General features: G+C 42.9%; 1 protein-coding gene across 2 annotated transcripts in view; it reads left to right on the top strand.

Annotated features, from left to right (window-relative positions):
* ZBTB43 (zinc finger and BTB domain containing 43) overlaps positions 1 to 17,853 on the top strand; it is a 32,900-nt gene extending 15,047 nt beyond the window's left edge. For both annotated transcript variants that reach the window (XM_017549126.2, XM_017549128.2), the window contains one exon: positions 12,216 to 17,853. In XM_017549126.2, coding sequence (XP_017404615.1) covers positions 12,239 to 13,642 — 1,404 coding nt within the window. In that variant the 5' untranslated portion in view covers positions 12,216 to 12,238 and the 3' untranslated portion in view covers positions 13,643 to 17,853. The remainder of the gene's footprint in view (positions 1 to 12,215) is intronic.
* Positions 17,854 to 20,266: the final 2,413 nt, after the last annotated feature.

Genomic DNA, 20,266 nt, shown 5'->3' with positions numbered 1-20,266 from the left:
CAAAAAAAAAAAAAGAATATTTTATAAGGCTGTATAGCTACTAGAGCTGCTATTGATAGTGATTCCTCTAATGCTCTGATGGATCTCTGGGCAAAGTAAATTGAAAATGTTTTGGAGGCAGCACAGTAGCTCACACCTGTAATCCCAGCACTTTGGGAAGCTGAGGCAGGTGAATCACTTGAGGTCAAGAGTTCAAGACCAGCACGGCCAACATGGTGAAACCCTGTCTCTACTAAAAAAAAAAATACAGAAATTAACATGGTGGCACATGCCTGTAATCCCAGCTAGTTAGGAGGGTGAGGCAGGGGTATCGCTTGAAGGCAGGAAGCAGAGATTGCAGTGAGCTGGGATCATGCCACCGCACTTCAGCCTAAGCAACAGAGCAAAACTATCTTAAAAAAAAATAATAAAATACAAAGAATCAAACAGAAAGAAAAAAAATGTTTTGGAAAGGATTCACTATTCTAGCTGCCATTAAGAACGTTTGTGGTTGATGGGAGGAGATCAAAATAGCATTAACAGAAGTTGATTCCAACCCCCACGGATGACTTTGAGGTGCTCAAGACTTGAGTGGAGGAAGTAATTGGAGATATAGTGGAAATAGCAAGAGAAATAGAAACAAGTAGAGCCTGAAGATGGGACTCAATTGTTGCAAAATCATGATAAAACTTGAGTGGATGAGAAGTTACTTTTAGGGATGAGCAAAGAAAGTGATTTCTTGAAATGGAATCTACTCCTGGTAAAGATGCCATGAACACTATTGACAACAAAGTACTTAGGGTAAGCTTTTCCAACCTGTGGCCCAGGACGGCTTTGAGTGTAACTCAACACATACTCATAACCTTTCCTAAAACATGAGATTTTTTTTTTTTTTTTTTTTTTTTTTTCCTTTGAGACAGGGTCTCGCTCTGTTGCCCAGGCTGGAGTGCAGTGACGCAGTCTCAGGTCACTACAACCTCCATCTCCCAGGTTTGAGTGATTCTCCTCCCTCAGCCTCCCGAATAGCTGGACTACAGGCTCGCACCACCACACCTGGCTAATTTTTGTATTTTTTTTTTTTTTTGAGGCATTTATTTTAATGAGGCAGAATTACAGAGCTGTCTATGTCTAAAAAAGGGAATATCACCAATGTCTGAAGTGGTTTTTGCTCCAGCCTCTGTGAGGACTATTATTTGAGTTTGTTCTTCTAGCACATTTCATGCCCTCTTATTCACTCTGCTCACAGAAAGCTGGCATCCACATTTTCCAGTGGGTAGAGTCAATGCAGTGACATTCTCTTAGTGTTGGCCAAATCTCTCTTGCTCTCTTAGACTTTCCTTCTACATGTTCCTCACTCTTCTCATCTGGAACAGTCCTTCATCTCCATAGACCTCACATAAGATGAAGCAAAGTAAGTTTTAGTACTAAACCTGGAAGCTGAGCAGATTTCAATGGCTGGGTAGGTAAGTGAATCCTTCAGAGAAAATCTGCCCGATAACAATAATCCATTAGAAAACTGGCAATATCCTCTGATCTATTGCCTGCAAAGCCATGACTTGATGGAGAGCTTCATTCCCTGGGCTCAGTTTTCCAGAAGAAAATCAACACAATTTAAATATTTCTTGGAATGTGACAGCTCTCTAGATACGGGTTGCATTCTGTTCCCCTGGGATGGCAATCTGGTGTTCCTCACTTTGTCTCTATTTTTCTTTCTCTTTTTCTTTCTCTTTCTCTCTCTCTTTCTCTTTCTCTTTCTCTCTCTCTCTCCTCTCTCTCTCATCACTTGCTCTCTAATTTTTGTATTTTTAGTAGAGAATGGGTTTCACTATGTTGGCCAGATGGTCTCCAACTTCTGACCTCGTGATCCGCCCACCTTGACCTCCCAAAGTGCTTGGGATTACAGGTATGAGTCACTGCGCCCAGCTGAGGATTTTGTTTTTGTTTGTGTTTAAGCTCATCTGCTGTCATTAGTGTTAATGTATTTTATGTGCGGTCCAGACAGTTCTTTCACTGTGGCTCAGAGAAGCCAAAAGATTGGACACCCCTGATTTAGAATATAAACTTTATTGATAAAGCATCAGTAGAATTTAAAAAGATTGACTCAAATTTTGTGGAAGAAGTTCTACTCTGGGCAAAACGCTATCAAACAGCATTGCATGCTACTGAGAAATCTTTTGTGAAAAGAAGAATCAATTAATGTGGCAAACTTCCCTATTGTCCTATTTTAAGAAATTGCCAGGCCAGACATGATGGCCCATGCCTGTAGTTCCAGCACTTTGACAGGCCGAGGCAGGCAGATTGCCTGAGCCCAGGAGCTCAAGACTATCCTGGGCAACATGGCGAGGCCCTGTCTACAAAAAATACAAAAATTAGCTGGACATGGTGATGCATGCCTGTAGTCCCAGCTACTTGGGAGGCTGAGGCAGGAGAACTGCTCGAGCCCAGGAGGTTGAGGCTGCAGTGAGCCGTGATCACACCACTGCATTTCATCCTGGGCAACAGAGCAAGACCCTGTCTTGGGAAACAAAAAAAGAAATTGCTACAGCTACCCCATCCTTCAGTCACCACCCTGATCAGTCAGCAGCCATCCACCCAAGATGAGATCCTCCACCAGAAAAAAGATTACAGCTGGCTGAAGGCTCAGATGATTGTTAGCATTTTTTTAGCAATAGAGTATTTTTAAATTAAGGTGAGTACATTTTTTTAATACATCCTGCTATTACACACTTAATAGACTATAGTGTAGTGTAAACATAACTTTTATATGCACTGGGATACCAAAATGCATGTGGCTTACTTTATTATGCTGTTTGCTTTATTGCAGTGTTCTTGAACTAAACCAACAGTATCTCTGAGGTATGCCTGTATATGCCTTTGTAGTAGGCTTAACTGGCTTATGATGTTGCTCAAGTCTCCTATTTCCATATAGATCTTCTGTCTGCTTTTTCTATCCATTCTTGGAAGTGGGTTATTGGAGTCTCCACCTTTTATTATAGAACTGCCTATTTCTTCCTTCAATTTTATCCACTTTTACTTCATATATTTTGGAGTTATTTTGTTAGGTGTATACATGTTTATAATTGTTATATTTTCTTGATAGATTGAAACTTTTTACTCAACATGTAATTCTTCATCCCTTGTAACGTTTTTTGATTTAAAATCTATTATTTCTGAGAATATAGCCATCTCAGGCCATTTTTTGTTATGCTTACATGGAATATCTTTTTTCATCCTTTTGCTTTCAACCTCTTTGTATCATTATATCTAAAGTGAGTCTCTTGTAGACTACACATAGATAAGTCTTTTTAATCCAACTACTGGCAAGGATTCACTTTACTGTTTAGCTATTTGTTTTCTGTATGTCTTACATGTTTTTTACTCCTCAATTCTTCCATTATTGCCCCCATCCGACTTTTTATTATTTAGGGGTTTTGGGTTTGTTTCGCAGTACACCATTTTGATTCTCTTCTTTTGGTGTATGTTTTTAGTTATTTTCTTAGTAGTTACTTTGGGGTTTGCAATTAACATTTTAAACTTGTAACAACTTAGATTGAATAATACCAACTTAGGTTTAGTATAGTCACTGCAATGTATGTCTCCTGTCTGCCCACCTTCATGTTGTCATTGTCACTGATTACATCAGGTTTATAATTATTATTTTATGCATTAGACTTTTAAATCATATAGGAACAAAGGAATTATAAACCAAAAGTGCAACAATTGTGGATTTTTTTTTTTTTTTTTNTTTTTTTTTTGAGACGGAGTCTCCTCTCTCTGTTGCCCAGGCTGGAGTGCAGTGGCGTGATCTCTGCTCACTGCAACCTCTGCCTCCTAGGTTCAAGCAATTCTACTGCCTCAGCCTCCCGAGTAAGTGGGATTACGGGTGCATGCCACAATGCCTGGCTAATTTTTGTTATTTGGTGGGGGAAAAGGGGTTTCACCATGTTGACTGGGCTGATCACAACCTCTGACGCACCTGCAGCAGTCTTCCAAAGTGCTGGGATTATAGGAGTGAGCCACTGAGCCCAACCAATGGTGACTTTTATATTTACCTATATAGTTAACCTTTACCAGCAATCTTTGCTTTTTTGTGTGGCTTTGAATTTCTGTCTGATGTTCTTTTATCTCAGCCTGAAGGACCTCTTTATCATTTCTTACAGAGCGGGTCTGCAGGTAACGAACATTCTTAGCTTGTTTTTCCGAAAATGTCTTGGTTTCTCCTTCATTCTTGAAAGGATACTTTTGCCAGATCTTAATTGACAGATTTTTTTTTTAAAGCACTTAAAATAGATTGTCTACTGCCTATGGCCTCCCTGATTTCTGATGAGAAATTAGCTGTTAATTTTAGTGAGGATTCCTTTTATGTGACTAGGAGCTTCTCTCTTGCAGCTTTCAAGATTCTCTTTGGCTTTGGCTATTTCTACGATTTGACTACAATGTGTCTCAATGTGGATCTCTTTAACTTTATCCTGCTTAGAGTTTGTTGAGCTGCTTAGATGTGTAGGTTCAAATCTTTTATCAGTTTTTAGAAGTGTTTGACCATTATATATTTCTTCAAATTGGTTTTCAGCCCTTTTCTGTGCCTCTACTTCTGGAGCTCTCATGATATGTATGATGGTGTCCCACAGGCACCTCAGGTTGTGTGCATTTTTCTTTTGTTGTTGTTGTTGTTTTGAGACAGGGTCTCGCTCTGTCACCCAGGCTGGAGTGCAGTGGTGCCATCTCAGCTCACTGCAACCTCTGCTTCCTAGGTTCGAGCGCGTCTCATGCTCAGCCTCCTGGGTAACTGGGATTACAGGCACACACCACTGTGACCAGCCAATTTTTATATTTTTAGTAGAGACAAGGTTTCACCATGTTGGCTAGGCTGGTCTCAAACTCCTGACCCCAAGTAATCTGCCCACCTCGGCCTTCCAAAGTGCTGGGATTACAGGCATGAGCCACTGTGCTGGCCTCTTTTTATATTTTCTATCTCCTTATTGATATTGTTCTCCTGATTTTCTTTATTCATCGTTTTCTTTTGTTCTTTGAGCGTATTTAAAACAATGGATTTAACCTCTGCAACTTGTGAGTACAGTGTCAGCGTTTCCGCAGGGACGGTTTCTAATTATTTTTCCTGTGAACGCACCATATATTCCTTTTTCTATGTATGCTTTTACTTTCTTGTTGAGAACTGGGCATTTGGAGTATGATATTGTGATAACTCTGGAAATCAGATTCTCCCCCTCAGGGATTGCTTTTGTGACTTGGTGAGGTTACAGTTGTCTGTACAATGACTTTTCCTATTTTGTAAACTCTGTATTCCTTGTTGCATGTGGTCGCTCAAGTTTTTTTTTTTTTTTGCTCTTATCCATGCAGCCAGCCTGTGACCTGGTAGATTTCCTTAAAAGTCTGGATCTGTGTATGCACTTGTATAGATGTAGGTATAGGTGTCTTAAATCTTGTGATAGATGCCACCCCGGGAACCACTCTAGCTGAGGGGGCCCAAAAAAGGTGAGCGGGTTTGCCAGACTGGCCAAAATCCACAACCGCACATTTTTGGAAAACAAGGTTCTTCCTCCACCTGCCACCCCTTGTATGAGCCAGCTGCTGTGGGAACACAGGCCACCTTCCTGCAGGCTGCCTGTGGCAGGGCTGTGGAATGGGGATTTATGCACACTGATCTCTTCTGAGCTTCCTTCAGCAGCCTCCCTTCATCCAGCACTCTCTTGTTGCTGTGAGTGTCTGATCTGCTTCCAGAGTCCCGAAATCGTGATTTTGATTATTTTTCCAGCTTCCTGGTTGTATTGGTGGAGGGACCAACCCGTGGAGCTTCTGACTGCAACATTTTCCATAACTTCCCTTGTGGCATTTATTTTTGTAGGACTGATTTATTTTTATTTTTATTTTTTTGAGACAGAGTCCCCCTGTGTAACCCAAGCTGGAGTGCAGTGGCGCGATCGTAGCTCACTGGTACCTCCACCTCCCAGTTCAAGCAATTCCCCTGCCTCAGCCTTCCTAGTAGCTGGGATTACAGGTGCATGTCACCACGCCCAGCTAACTTTTTTGTATTTTTAGTAGAGACAGGGTTTCACCATGTTGGCCAGACTGGTCTTGAACTCCTGACCTCAGGAGATCCACCCACCTTGGCCTCTCAAAATGCTGGGATTACAGGCATGAGCCATCAAGCCTGGCCTGTAGAACTGATTTTAAATGTCTTATATCCCATCATCTAGAGTTTCACAACAGATAACTTGAACTTTATGAAGAAAACATAGGTTATTTGACAAACAGTGTTACAGAAATGGCTCGCCTTTATGGAGGAAAAAGGACTGGGTCCCAACCTTACTCTTCATGCCAAGATAAACTCCATGTATTAAAGGTTTCATTTTTTTTTTTTTTTTTTTAATGGTACCAGGATAACAACCTGAATAATTATTTTTATTTTCAAAAATAATTTTGGGCCAGATGTAATGGCTTACACTTGTCACTTGTCATCCCAGCACTTTGGGAGGCCAAGGCAGGAGGACTGCTTGAGCCCAGGAGTTTAAGACCAGCCTGGGCAACATGGTGAGACCCATCTCTTAAAATAATATTATTATTATTTTGGAGTTGTGAATGCCCTCCTATGTCTGACACAAACCCTTGGCAAAAAAATCTATAAAATCAGCTAACTGAAAAAAAATATCACAACATAGGATAAAGTTAACTTTCTGAATTTACAAAAAACCCTACAGATCAATAAGATTAATTGCCCAATTTATTTGAATCAAGGATGTGACTGATTTTATAAGAAAAAAACACAAATGACCAGTAAACATAAGTAAACAGTGCCAGCCTCATTCATAATTTAGAAAATGCAGATCAGAACAGGAATGAATCATGTCACTTAGGAGATATGCAGACTTTATTTTTCTTGTTTAAATGACATCCAGTGTTGGTAAGAGTGCTAAATAGACACTGTCATTGATTGTTGGTGAGAGTGTAACTTGGTGTAGGCTTTCTGGCAAGTAATTTGGTAATATGTACCAGAAATTTTTTTTATTATTTATTTTTTTAAATTTTTTTTTGAGACGGAGTTTCACTCTTGTTACCCAGGCTGGAGTGCAATGGCGCCATATCGGCTCACCGCAACCTCCGCCTCCTGGGTTCAGGCAATTCTCCTGCCTCAATCTCCTGAGTAGCTGGGATTACAGGCACGCGCCACCATGCCCAGCTGATTTTTTGTATTTTTAGTAGAGGCGGGGTTTCACCATGTTGACCAGGATGGTCTTGATCTCTTGACCTCGTGATCCACCTGCCTCGGCCTCCCAAAGTGCTGGGATTACAGGCTTGAGCCACCATGCCCGGCCCAGAAATTTTTTAAAAAAAATTAGCTAGGCATAGTGCCGTGCCTATTGTCCCAGCTACTCAAGAGGCTGAGGCAGGAGGATTGCTTGATGACCCAAGAGTTCAAGGCTATGTCAAATGCACAGCTCTTCAACCCGGCAATTCCACTGGTAGAAATTAAGCTATAGGTATTTCCAAAGGTATGCAAGATAGTTACGTAAAAATATCTATTGTAGCATTGCTTGTGATTTCAAAACCCCTGCCAACTGAAATTCTGTAAGAGGAGAACTGCTTAAATTACGATACATCCATATACAGGTATTGATCGACTTACGACCTATGCAACTTACGACCATTCGACTTTACAACCACAATCGCTAGCCACGACTGCTTCGCGTCTGGCAGCGCAAACGTTGCCCAGTTGGGCGTACGACAGCGCGGACCAGCTTCCGGCAGCACTACTATCTCCGCATGCACCATTTCAACTATTATCCCAGACTCGGTGCAGCAATTTGTGTTTTGTGTCTTGGATATTTTTCATCAAACCCCTCCCAAGATGTCTACCAAGAGGAAATCGTCTTTGTCTACGCCTCAGCCTGCCAAGAAGGAAAGAAAGGCCATCGATCTCGACACGAAAATGAAGGTAATTAAGCAGTACGAAGGAGGAAAGAAAGTGAATGTGATCGCACGTGATACGAAGTTATCTCACTCGACTGTGTCGACGATTTTGAAAGATAAAGAAAGAATTCGTGAAGCTGTGAAAGGTTCTGCACCCATGCGATCAACAGTTATAACAAAGCAACGAAGCGGGCCCATCCACGAAATGGAGAAATTGCTATATATTTGGATGGAAGATCAAATTCAAAAACGGACACCATTAAGTCTTTCTACTGTGCAGATGAAGGCGAGAAGTCTATTTCAGACTCTGAAGGAGCGTGCTGGAGAAGATTACAGTCAAGAATTTGTAGCAAGCACTGGCTGGTTCCAGAGATTCAAGAAAAGATTCCAAATGCATAGTGTTCGAATGACTGGAGAAGCAGCGAGTGCGGATGAGGAAGGCGCACGTAAGTTTGTTGATAGTCTGGATGAATTAATTACAGGTATCGATCGACTTACAACCTATGCAACTTACGACCGTTCAACTTTACGACCACAATTGCTAGCCACGACTGCTCCACGTCTGGCAGCACAAACATTGCCCAGCTGGGCGTACGACTGCGGACCAGCTTCCGGCAGCACTACCATCTCCACGTGCATATAGCCTACTCAACTTAGGACCAGATCATGTTACGACCGGTCTGTCGGAACCCATCGTGGTCGTAAGTCAAGCACTAGCTGTACAGATGAGGGATATCTAGCAGAACAGATTTTCTGTTAAATAGCCCATTTTCTGATACAAATGGCATAAAATGAACAAAGAAAATTATGATATATAACAACAATGAAAGAAAATTATGATAAAATATGACAAAGATTTTTATAACATCATTTCACAGTACTGTACGTATAGCCTACTCAACTTACGACCAAATCGTGTTACGACCGGTCTGTCGGAACCAATCATGGTCGTAAGTCGAGCACTAGCTGTAATAGAAAGCTATGTGGTCATTAAACAGAATGAGTTAGCTCTTTTTGTGCTAATGTGGGAAGATCTCCAAGATATATTAAGTGACAAAAGCTAAGTGTAGAATAAAATGTAGGTAATGAACCCAGTTGAGTAGGGATTTTTAAAGGATGTATATGATTTATTCTGATATATGCACAGAGAAGTTTCTAGAAATAAAAACAGGAATTTAATGGTGATTTCCTTTGGGGGAGACTAGGAATAAATGATGGAGTTTTTTTTTTTTACACCTTTCTATAAATTTTTTTACATGTGCATGTGTTATCCCACACCCCCTTTTTCAAATAGCTAAAAACAAAATTCTACAGTGGTGAGATCTAGCAGAGAATCTGTTCACCCAGATGTAGTTTCCAGAATTTACATACTTTTAGTCTACTCATTTATATAGTCAACTTTTCTTTTTGAAATTACGAATACCTAAATAGTTTTTTTCATGATCTATTTTTGTTTTAAATTACTATGAAATGTTTTAAGATGTATAAAACTATAATACTTCACTCTGAAAACACTACCTTTTAAGATTATTAATGACTAATCTGGCATTTTGGGCATCTTAGAGGAGGCAGAGTGATGTGATAGGAAAAACAGCATAGAGACTTTAGAGTCATACAGACCTGAATTTACATTTCGACTTAATACAAACTAGCTTTTAACCTTGGGAAAGTTACTTATATAGCTGAACTTCAGATTATCAAGCCCTGCATTTGCAGAGTAATTATAAAGATTAAGTAAAAAAAGGTATGCAGTCCCTAGCATGTCATAATTACTCACGAAACCTTCATTTCTTCTCTTGTCATCTCGCCCTGTCCCTCAAAGATGACTTTCAGTCTTTGTGTTATCTGGCTCTTTTATATCACACTTAGGAAACTTGGGGCTGGGCGCGGTGGCTCATGCCTGTCATTCCAGCACTTTGGGAGGCCAGGCGGGCATATCGCTTGAGTTCAGGAATTCGAGACCAGCCTGGACAACGTGGCGAAACTGTCTCTGCAAAAAATACAAAAATTAGCCAGGTGGTGGTCATGCCTGAAGTCCCAGCTACTCAGGAGGCTGCGATGGAAGGATCACCTGAGCCTGGGAGTTTGAGACTGCAGCGAGCTGTGATCACGCCACTGCACTCCAGCCTGGGTAACAAGAGTGAAACCCTGTCTCAAAAAATAAAAAAAAAAAATCAAAGAAAACTTGGTAATTTAGCAATGTTTGGATATAGGATCAGAGCAAGGTGACACAGCAGTGATAAATCGTTTTGGTGTTTTTTTGGTTTTTGTTTTTTGTTTTAATTACAGAATTGTGGGGGATTGTGGAGTATGGGCAGAATCTCTAGCACAGCTCATCTTGTATGCCATTGTTAGGAATTGTTTCTAATGCTTGACTTACCCCACAGAATATATTTACAGTAGCAACACAGGCAATGCCTTATTCTTTGTTGTAACTGTGTCTTCTGATTGACTGTGTTAGGTAGCAGGGACATACTATCCTCTTTGGTCTATAACTCTTTAGACAGTTTGGAAATCATGAGATAAGAATACCTCACCTTGCAGTTTCATTCGGTTTCCTATCCTCAGAAGCTCTTAAACGGCTAAAATTCTGGCAGCGGCTAGAGAAACCTGCATTGCTCAGGGCCTGAGTAACTGTGCCCATCTGGTTCTGAAAGACCAAAGGTGCAATTGTCCTGTCCTTCCCACTCCAGCCTCCAGGCCCCTCATTCCCTGACTATACTCTAGCCTAATGGTCTCCTTCTAATTCCTTGAAATTGCCAAATTCATTCCTGCCTCTGAGCCTTTGCATACACTTTTCCTTGTTCCCACCATCCTGTTCTCCCTCCCTTACAGCCTGTCAAATGTTAAATCTGAGACTTAGGGCAGGGCCGGGTGGCTCATGCCTCTAATCCCAGCACTTTGGGAGGCCAAGGCAGGTGGATCACAAGGTCAGGAGATCAAGACCATCCTGGCGAACATGGTGAAACCCTGTCTCTGCTAAAAATACAAAAATTAGTTGAGTGTGGTGGCACATGCCTGTAATCCTAGCCACTTGGGAGGCTGAGGCAGGAGAATGGCTTAAACCGGGGATTCAGAGGTTGTGTGAGCCGAGATCGCACCACTGCACTCCAGCCTGGCAACAGAGCAAGACTCCGTCTCAAAAAAAAAAAAAAAATCTGAGGCTTAAAAATTCTGTCATTTTGAGCTGGGCACAGTGGTGTATGTGCAGTCTCAGCCACACAGGAGGCTGAGGTGAGGGGATCACTTGAGCCCAGGATTTCAAGACTACAGTGGCTATGATCGTGCCACTACGCTGCAGCCTGAGTAAAAGAGTGAGACCCTCATCTCTTTAAAAAAAACCGCCAGGAGCGATGGCTCATGCCTGGAATCCCAACACTTTAGGAGGTTGAGGTGGGTGGATCATTTGTAGTTAGGAGTTCAAGACGAACCTGGGCAACAAAGCGAGAGCCCTGTCTCTACAAAAAAAAAGAAAAAAAAAACTTTTAATTTTTTTAAAAAACTGGCTGGGCATGTGCATATAGTCCCAGCTACTCAGGAGACTGAGGCAGGATGATTGCTTGATCACCCAAGACTTCAAGGCTGCAGTGAACTATGATTGTGCCACTGCACTCCAGCCTGGGCAACAGAGCAAGGCCCATCTCATTTAAAAAAAAAGTTCTGGGCCGGGCGCGGTGGCTCAAGCCTGTAATCCCAGCACTTTGGGAGGCCGAGGCGGGTGGATCACGAGGTCAAGAGATCGAGACCATCCTGGTCAACATGGTGAAACCCCGTCTCTACTAAAAATACAAAAAATTAGCTGGGCATGGTGGCGCATGCCTGTAATCCCAGCTACTCAGGAGGCTGAGGCAGGAGAATTGCCTGAACCCAGGAGGCGGAGGTTGCGGTGAGCCGAGATCGTGCCATTGCACTCCAGCCTGGGTAACATGAGTGAAACTCCGTCTCAAAAAAAAAAAAAAAAAAGTTCTATTGTTTGAATGGGTGTCATGTTTGTTTTAACTATAAATATTTACAATACTTGGTTTTACTTAGGAGATTTGTATAGCTTACAAATCCTGTCACTGAGGATTCAGCTCTCTTCCCCACAGACACAGAGACAAAATCAGGAGCTCCACAAGGAGCAGTGGTGAGTCCTGCTTTTGGCAAACTCAAACCTGCAAGCTTTGCTCTTGGGATTGAATTCTTCACCCATTAGGGCCCATAAGCTAGTGTACTTTGTGGAACTTGGACTTTGTCTTAATGATGGAGCAGGGGATAAAATCAGTTTCTCTTTGGACTGGTATTAGTACTAATTTTTCTTTCTCTTACAGCACTGAACAAGATTTGTGATGAAATGGAGCCTGGAACAAACTCTTTTCGGGTAGAATTTCCTGATTTTTCCAGCACCATTCTACAGAAACTGAACCAGCAGCGCCAGCAAGGACAATTATGTGACGTCTCCATTGTTGTCCAAGGCCACATTTTCCGGGCACACAAAGCTGTTCTTGCTGCTAGTTCACCCTACTTTTGTGACCAGGTACTTCTGAAAAACAGCAGGAGAATTGTTTTGCCTGATGTGATGAACCCAAGAGTGTTTGAGAACATTCTCCTATCTAGTTACACAGGACGTCTAGTAATGCCTGCTCCAGAAATTGTAAGTTACCTGACAGCAGCAAGCTTCCTCCAGATGTGGCATGTGGTAGACAAATGCACTGAAGTTTTAGAGGGAAACCCTACAGTCCTTTGTCAGAAGCTAAATCATGGCAGTGATCACCAGTCACCAAGCAGCAGTAGTTATAATGGCCTGGTAGAGAGCTTTGAGTTGGGCTCTGGGGGTCATACTGATTTTCCCAAAACCCAAGAACTGAGGGATGGTGAGAATGAAGAGGAGAGCACCAAAGATGAGCTGTCATCTCAGCTCACTGAGCATGAATACCTGCCCAGCAACTCGTCCACAGAGCATGACCGACTCAGCACAGAAATGGCGAGCCAGGATGGGGAGGAGGGTGCCAGCGACAGCGCCGAGTTCCACTACGCCCGGCCCATGTACAGCAAGCCCAGCATCATGGCCCACAAACGCTGGATCCACGTGAAGCCCGAGCGCTTAGAACAGGCTTGCGAGGGCATGGATGTGCACACAGCCTACGACGAGCACCAGGTCACAGAGTCCATCAACACTGTGCAGACAGAGCACACAGTCCAGCCTTCAGGAGTGGAGGAGGACTTTCACATCGGGGAAAAAAAAGTAGAAGCTGAGTTTGATGAACAGGCTGACGAAAGCAATTATGATGAGCAGGTGGATTTCTATGGCTCTTCCATGGAAGAATTTTCTGGAGAGAGGTCAGATGGGAATCTAATTGGGCACAGACAGGAGGCTGCCCTCGCAGCAGGCTACAGTGAGAATATTGAAATGGTAACAGGGATTAAAGAAGAAGCTTCCCACTTAGGATTCTCAGCCACCGACAAGCTGTATCCTTGTCAGTGTGGGAAAAGTTTCACTCACAAGAGTCAGCGAGATCGACACATGAGCATGCACCTTGGTCTTCGGCCTTATGGCTGTGGTGTCTGCGGTAAGAAATTCAAAATGAAGCACCATCTTGTGGGCCACATGAAAATTCACACAGGCATAAAGCCGTATGAGTGTAATATCTGTGCAAAGAGGTTTATGTGGAGGGACAGTTTCCACCGGCATGTGACTTCTTGTACCAAGTCCTATGAAGCTGCAAAGGCTGAGCAGAATACAACTGAGGCTAACTAAAAATAGGATCTGGCCCTTGAGTGGCATGCACAAAAATAAACTATGGTAATTAATGCAAATCTGGGCACAGATGATGCGTGCTACTTGCTATTATGAGAGAAGCTTAAAAAAAAAAAAAGGAAGATATTTCTGAAAGACCAGCTCTAAGTAGGCCAATTAAAAAAATCTAATTCCTGAAATTTGTGTGTTCCAGTCCTGGCCTGGAATGGGTAATGGGGTGAGTTAACACACTGCCCAGCTGGCAAGGTAAACCTTCCGACCAGTTGTGATTGAGAGAGGTGGACGGAGTCACCTGCTCTTGGAACTGGACTCCATCCCACCAGTTCCGTTTCGAGTGGCAACAGCTCTGGATCACTCATTGTTACAAGGTCGTGCTGAAATTTTATTTTGCTCTTGCTATAGATACTTAGATAATATGGATTTGATTTGGTAGCTGTTTCACTGAAGGAAATGCTACTTATGTAAAAGCTACAAATCATGGGATTCCTAGGATGAGAAATTGGTTAACAGAGCTCTCTTTCTGGTGTATTCTTTCTAAAGGATATTTTAACTAAAACTATGGAGATGCTAAGAGAGTGACTTTCTGAATATGAAACAGATAACTTACGGTACAAGTTTCAGTTTCTATAAGATGCCACTACTGTCACAAGGTGTTTCAGACTCTTGATAAGGCAGTGTTTTGTATTTTAGTACTAACATAGAGTTTAAACAGTTGTATCTAATTGTAATTCTCTAGGATGCCAGAGAGAGATATTTCTCATTGGTTTGCTTTCCCAAATCCTGTTTACTTAATTGTAGCCTCCATGCAGTGGGGTCTACTCTGTAGCTGGTAGATGCCAAGCTGCTGTGACTCTGATCACGGTACCATGGGCCACTGCAGCCCCTGCTCTGTCTTAGATTATGGTGCTCTACAAAGAAGGCGGTCAGCGACCATGCTTATTGGGAAGGAGCCACAAGTTGTGGCTGAGACTTCCCTGTGGACTTTAGTAGTTCATAGAGTGTAAGGCGACACTCCACCAATCGGTGAGAGAGCAGATAGGATTCTATGAGTGGTTATACCTAAGGGGAAAAAGCTCCCCAAGAAGAACCTTGAAAATACATTCTTTCAAGGTGGAGGAGATACTCTTTAGAGGGGTACACTGAGCTAATACTGCCAGTTCTTTGAGTGCTGGAATGTGGTTTTGAAAGGAGTCCTAAGTTTAGCAAAGTCGTCTACAGATTCATGCTCCCAAATTTTAGATAAAGCTGCTTAAATTTACAAGTCCACGAAGCTATGCCTACCAAAAAAAAAAAGAAAAGCAGCTATTCTGAGACCTTTTCTGCCCATCAGTTAGATGGTTTAGGTCAAAAAGAAAGGTATGTTACACATGCTTTTAAGCTGTGTAATCCACCTGAGGTTATTACCAGGGTAGGACAGGGTGCCACTACTATGTCATCTTTTCCATAAATGTACTGGTTTATTTACTTCTAAACAGAAACTTTTTTTCCTTAAAATAAAAATAATTTTTCTTGGATTTGGGGTGAAATTTTATTTTAATTTGGCTTTGCTGTAATGTAATAGACATTGCTGGCAATGGCCTCTGATTCTCAAGCTCCTAACACCAAGGTGTTTACTTGTTGAACATTGTCTGGAAAGAGGAAAGAAAATACTTATTTACCAGTTAACTCTTGTAAGCAAGATTACAAACAGGGATTTATTCACAACACTGTATCATTCTCGATATATAAAAAGCACTTTGTATTTAAAACTTTATTATAAATATATATATATTGTTTTTTTTTAAACCTAGAAACTAGATATTACCTCTTGGTTGTTTGCCACATGAATAGCTTCTCTTAGTATTGAAACGTTACCGGTTAGCAGTCCTTTCTCTGTATCTGACACACGTATACGGAGGTGACTGTACAATCAAACCTGATGTCTCCTTTTCTTTTTCTCATGGTAGAGGACAGTGGGTTTTTAGGTATGATCCTAGCCATTATATTTGAGGAGAAATTGTTTTATTACTCCTGCTAATTTCAGTACTAAGGTGGTGATGCCATTTTGTTCTGCCAAAAACTGATCACCCTCTCCCATGGTATTACCAGAACATTTCTGCCGGTTTGGAAGGTTTGGTGTGCCATTTCTCATTGAAGTCTATTCCTGTGAGCATTAGGACACTGGGAGAAGAGTCTGCAAGGTAAAAATATAGATACTCCAGGAGAGTCGTGGTCCTTCAGTTCTGCTGAAATCAGCATAGTGCCCTTGTCACGAGGAAGAGTTTTTGTTCAGCCGAGAGTGGTGGCCAGCCTTGGGTGGTAGTTTTGGAAGTAGTCAGCTGTGCCAGGACTTAATATGTTGTGAAGAGAAGAGCGTCTTCTTGAAAGCCTTATGTGTCCATCAGCTACTAAATGTAGAACTGAAATAAGTTTCTCACATCTGTTCTTTTTAAGTTTTCTGTGGTATTTGAGGTTTTGGTAGAAATTGGGATTGTTTATCAGGCAACCAGACCCTGTGAGGTGGTAAGTATCTGAAATGCTGGCCATGTTCAGAGAGGCAGGAGAAGGGCATTGCTTTAGTTTGAATATTAAAAGTGAATTTTTGTACTCTGGGTTTTACCTTTTTTTCCTCCCCACCTTGGGTTGAGGAATAGTCTCTTCCTTTCACCTCAATACAGCTTTAGAAACCTCTATCCTTCCTAATGAGTTTGGATCGTTGTGGGTAACATTGTTCAAATAGTCTTTCAGGGATCACGTCAATGGCCTACAACCAAGGTATTTGTCCTCTACTCTGAGTCTTAACTGTGGTTTTTCTTCAACCCTATGGGAAGGGGCTTCAAGGCACCACCAGTGGTATTTAATATTCATACTTACACTGGCCAGACACGGTGGCTCACACCTGTAATCCCAACACTTTGGGAGGCCGAGGCGGGTAGACCACAAAGTCAGAAGTTCAAGACCAGCCTGGCCAAGATGATGACACTCTGTCTCTACTAAAAATACAAAAATTAGCCAGGCGGGGTGGTGGGCTCCTGTAATCCCAGCTGCTTGGGAGACTTAGGCAGAGAATTGCTTGAACCCAGGAGGCAGAGGTAGCGGTGAGCCTAGATCGCTCCACTGCATTCCAGCCTGGGTGACAGTGTGAGAAAAAAAAAGTTTATACTTACGCCATGTTTTTACCTTTAGATACACACATGACAGTAATCCACATGGTGAAGTGTATGTCACCATTAACTAAGGAAGGACTGCGATAACTTTCCCTACTGGGCTGTGGGGTGCCTGCAGGCGCTCCAGGGCCCCAGCCTGTTGATTCTGATTTCTAGGTCTCATCTTCCTCTGGTCCCTTTTGGCCATTACTTTAAAAGCTTGCCCAAAAGGATCCCCTCCATTCTAGTGGGCATTTGCTGAACTAACCTGACCCTAAGGCCGGCTTCTAACCATCGGGGAAAGCTACTTAGCCTCCGGGGCTCCCTCCTTGAGAGGCTCACACATTCCCAAGCTGCTGTGGAAGTGAAGTTGAGGCATAGCAGAAGCTTCAAAGCCATGCATTCCCTGGGGAAGGGGATGTGCGGTGGCCTCTGGGTGGGCGTGGAGAGGGCGCCATCACGACAAGTCCAGGTTTTTGCTTTTGGAAGGTCTGTGATAATTTAGGGTCGCTGGAAACCAGCCATGTTATCCCCGACCCCTTCCATGCCACCAATTTTGTGATTTAGGTTGCGTTAGTGGGTGAATAACTTTGTTCAGTGAAACCAGGGTTTGTTTGGGGTTTTTTCTTTGCTACTTACATATTTAAAGGTACAAGTTTCTTATTTCAAATCTCTACTGATAGTGCCCTATGGGAAGATGCTGGAACACATTTTGCAAATGTGACTTATTTTTTTTTGCTTGAAGCCTGTGTCATGTTAGTTGCTGCTGCCTTCTTTCCTTTTATGAGGTTCCCAATGTTTCGTCCAGAAAAGTACTTTATTTATGCAAGTCAGGTGACCCTTAGGCCACAAAACCATTTGATGATAAGCAGATTATCATTAGGTGCATATCTTATTGATATTTTGTGAAATGTTATGCCTATGTTGCAAAAGTTGAATAGTTTTGTCTTTATATATTGCTGTCTTCAGTGCACAGCATGGTTTTACTTAATTGAATGTTACTGTTTAATATTTTCTTCTTATAGAAGAGACCACGCCCTTTTGTATGACATGTTTTAATAAATGTTATCTGTCAACTTTGTAAAAGTTTTGTTTTTCACTATGAGTAGGTGACCACATCTTGTTTGACCCTGGGTTTTACCACCTAAGAATAAAGTTATATGGTGGCCCTTTGGTAAGTAAATGCCAAATAATCTGATCTAATGGGCAGTGAGTGACTGCCAGGCTGGCATTTATAGTGACATTTTACACCCCCACCAGCCCCGTTGGGTACTTGGGGTGTGCTAGAGGCTCTCTGTGTGCCCCTCCAGGCCCCCTTGCTGCCATGCACTTCTCTCCAGGAGGCTGGCCACTGTTGACCTGTCCTGGCTTCCTGTCAGGATCCACAGATACTCTGGGAGGAGCCCGGCAGAAGAGAGAACAGAGAAGTCAGGGAATTCATTCCCCTGGCTCCCTCCCGCCAGCTGTGGGTTGGCGGTGGCTGGGCTTCTCTGCCAAGGCCCACAAGTCCTGTCAGGCAACTTCTGGGGGGGTTAGTAGCCACACCCTCCCCTTGTCCCTCAAGCCAGTCTCAGTCCTGACTCCCTGCTTTTGCCAGGCCTCTGGTACATCACTGTCCTCATTGGAGTTTCTCAACCCTGCCTACACCCTTTGTAAATAGTCCCTTTATGAAGCTCTCCTCGGTGACTCCATCTGAATGTGCCATCTGTCTCCTGCCAGGACCCTGACTGATAGCTTAGGTGTCCTCATTTTACCGATGAGCCAGCTGTGATTCAGAAAAGGTAGGTGAGGTACCAAAGATCATCCAGTGCCCAGAGCAGAGCTAGGCCTCTCTGCAGGGCCTGTGGATGGCACGCTTGGCAGTGGAGGCTCTGTCATGCCTCCACGCACATTAGTGTTCGTTGGATCTTTGCTTCACTTCTCTTGCCCTCCCCCATGCCCAAAGCCTGCCCTCGAGAAGCAGCAGTGGTGCTCTTTCAAAGGCTGCAAGCGCTGCGTATTTCCTACCAACAGCTCATTACCAGAGACACTGCTTGTTTTAGACCAAACTCAACCACCTTCCCACACAAACCTTCTGTTACCACTGTTTGTTGTGAGGCTCTTCCCCTCCCCTTTGCTGATTCTGAAGCCAACTACAGATTGCCTCAGCTAGCTTAGCCATTTTCTGTATAGGGAAGAAGTCACCCAGAAAAAAACACTTCTAGCCTTTATTTGAGGCAGGGGCCTGTCCATCCTGACCAAGGACGAGTAGCTCAGCCCCTGGAGTACGGTGACCTCTTTGACCCCCACTTTCAGCCCTGCAAAGGACCCTGCCAAAGCCCTGGTTACCAGCCGTGCACATCTGGGAAGCTGGTGGGGTTGAAGGAGAGCACCACTGCAGTTCTTGGGAGGAGAAAGAAGGTGGAGCGGTTCGTTTGTGTTTGGGAACAGAAGGGGGTGGGATGTGAGGGGTGTTACCCACATGGAGCATTTAACACCTGTGCAGTTATTTTGATTCCATCACAGTCAGCTCAGGGACTGCTACTTCCCACCCAAGCAAAGCGTTCCTTCAGACAGTCCCCATCCTTGGGCATCTTGGAGGGTGCAGGGCTCTAGAACTTACCCCATCAGTGGACCAGTTAGCAGGTCATTCGAAATGAGGTAAGCTTGAACTTGCTGTAACAGTCTGTTATTCCATAAATGATGTAAGATATGTTCTTTCTCAGTGCACATAAGTGAAGGATAAGAACTCTGTGCCCTTGCTTCCAACTCTTAGGTTCTTTTTAAGAAAATGCTCTAAAGTTCAGTGATTGAAGATGGGTGCAAATAACATTTTTTTCCTTTAACAGGGAAACAGCAAAGTAGGGTGGGGAGAGGAGTCTCGGAGACTTTCTGAACTGGTTTGGCTTGTCAGAATCAAAACCAGTTTTCCTGGTGCGCTGGCTCACGGTTATAATCCCAGCACTTTGGGAGGCTGAGGCGGGCAGATCACCTGAGTTTGAGAGCAACCTGGCCAACATGGTGAAACCCCGTCTCTACTAAAAATACAAAATTAGCCAGGCATGGTGGCATGCGCCTGTTATCCCAGCTACTCGGGAGGCTGAAGCAATAGAATTGCTTCACCCGGGAGGTGGAGGTTGCAGTGAGCTGCACTCCAGACTGGGTGACAGATACTCCGTCTCAAAAAAAAAGTTGATTTTAAAATCTTGTACCACTTTTAATTTCTTCCAAATAAGCCCTAAGTTTAGTCTTGCAAGTAGCTTGATGCAGTTACAGGAAGAGTTATCATTGTCCTTTGAGGGACTTTGTGTACTCTATACAAAAATAATTCATAAGCAGTATTGTAGGTAAATACATATTAATTTTTAAAGTGGCTTTTTACTTAGACTACGGTGATTATGAGATCTATATTTTTTTCCTCATTCCAAAATAAGAAACCAATACGAAAGCCATTAATGTATTTTTAACTTAATAAGATACTATGTTACTCCCCAGAGTGTTCTATTCTGGTCTGCCTTTG

Source organism: Cebus imitator, unplaced genomic scaffold (genome assembly GCF_001604975.1).
Source record: "Cebus imitator isolate Cc_AM_T3 unplaced genomic scaffold, Cebus_imitator-1.0 Scaffold216, whole genome shotgun sequence".
Taxonomy (NCBI): Eukaryota; Metazoa; Chordata; class Mammalia; order Primates; family Cebidae; genus Cebus; species Cebus imitator.
The sequence above is the reverse complement of the archived record's forward strand: the minus strand, read 5'-3'. Positions and strand labels throughout refer to the sequence as shown.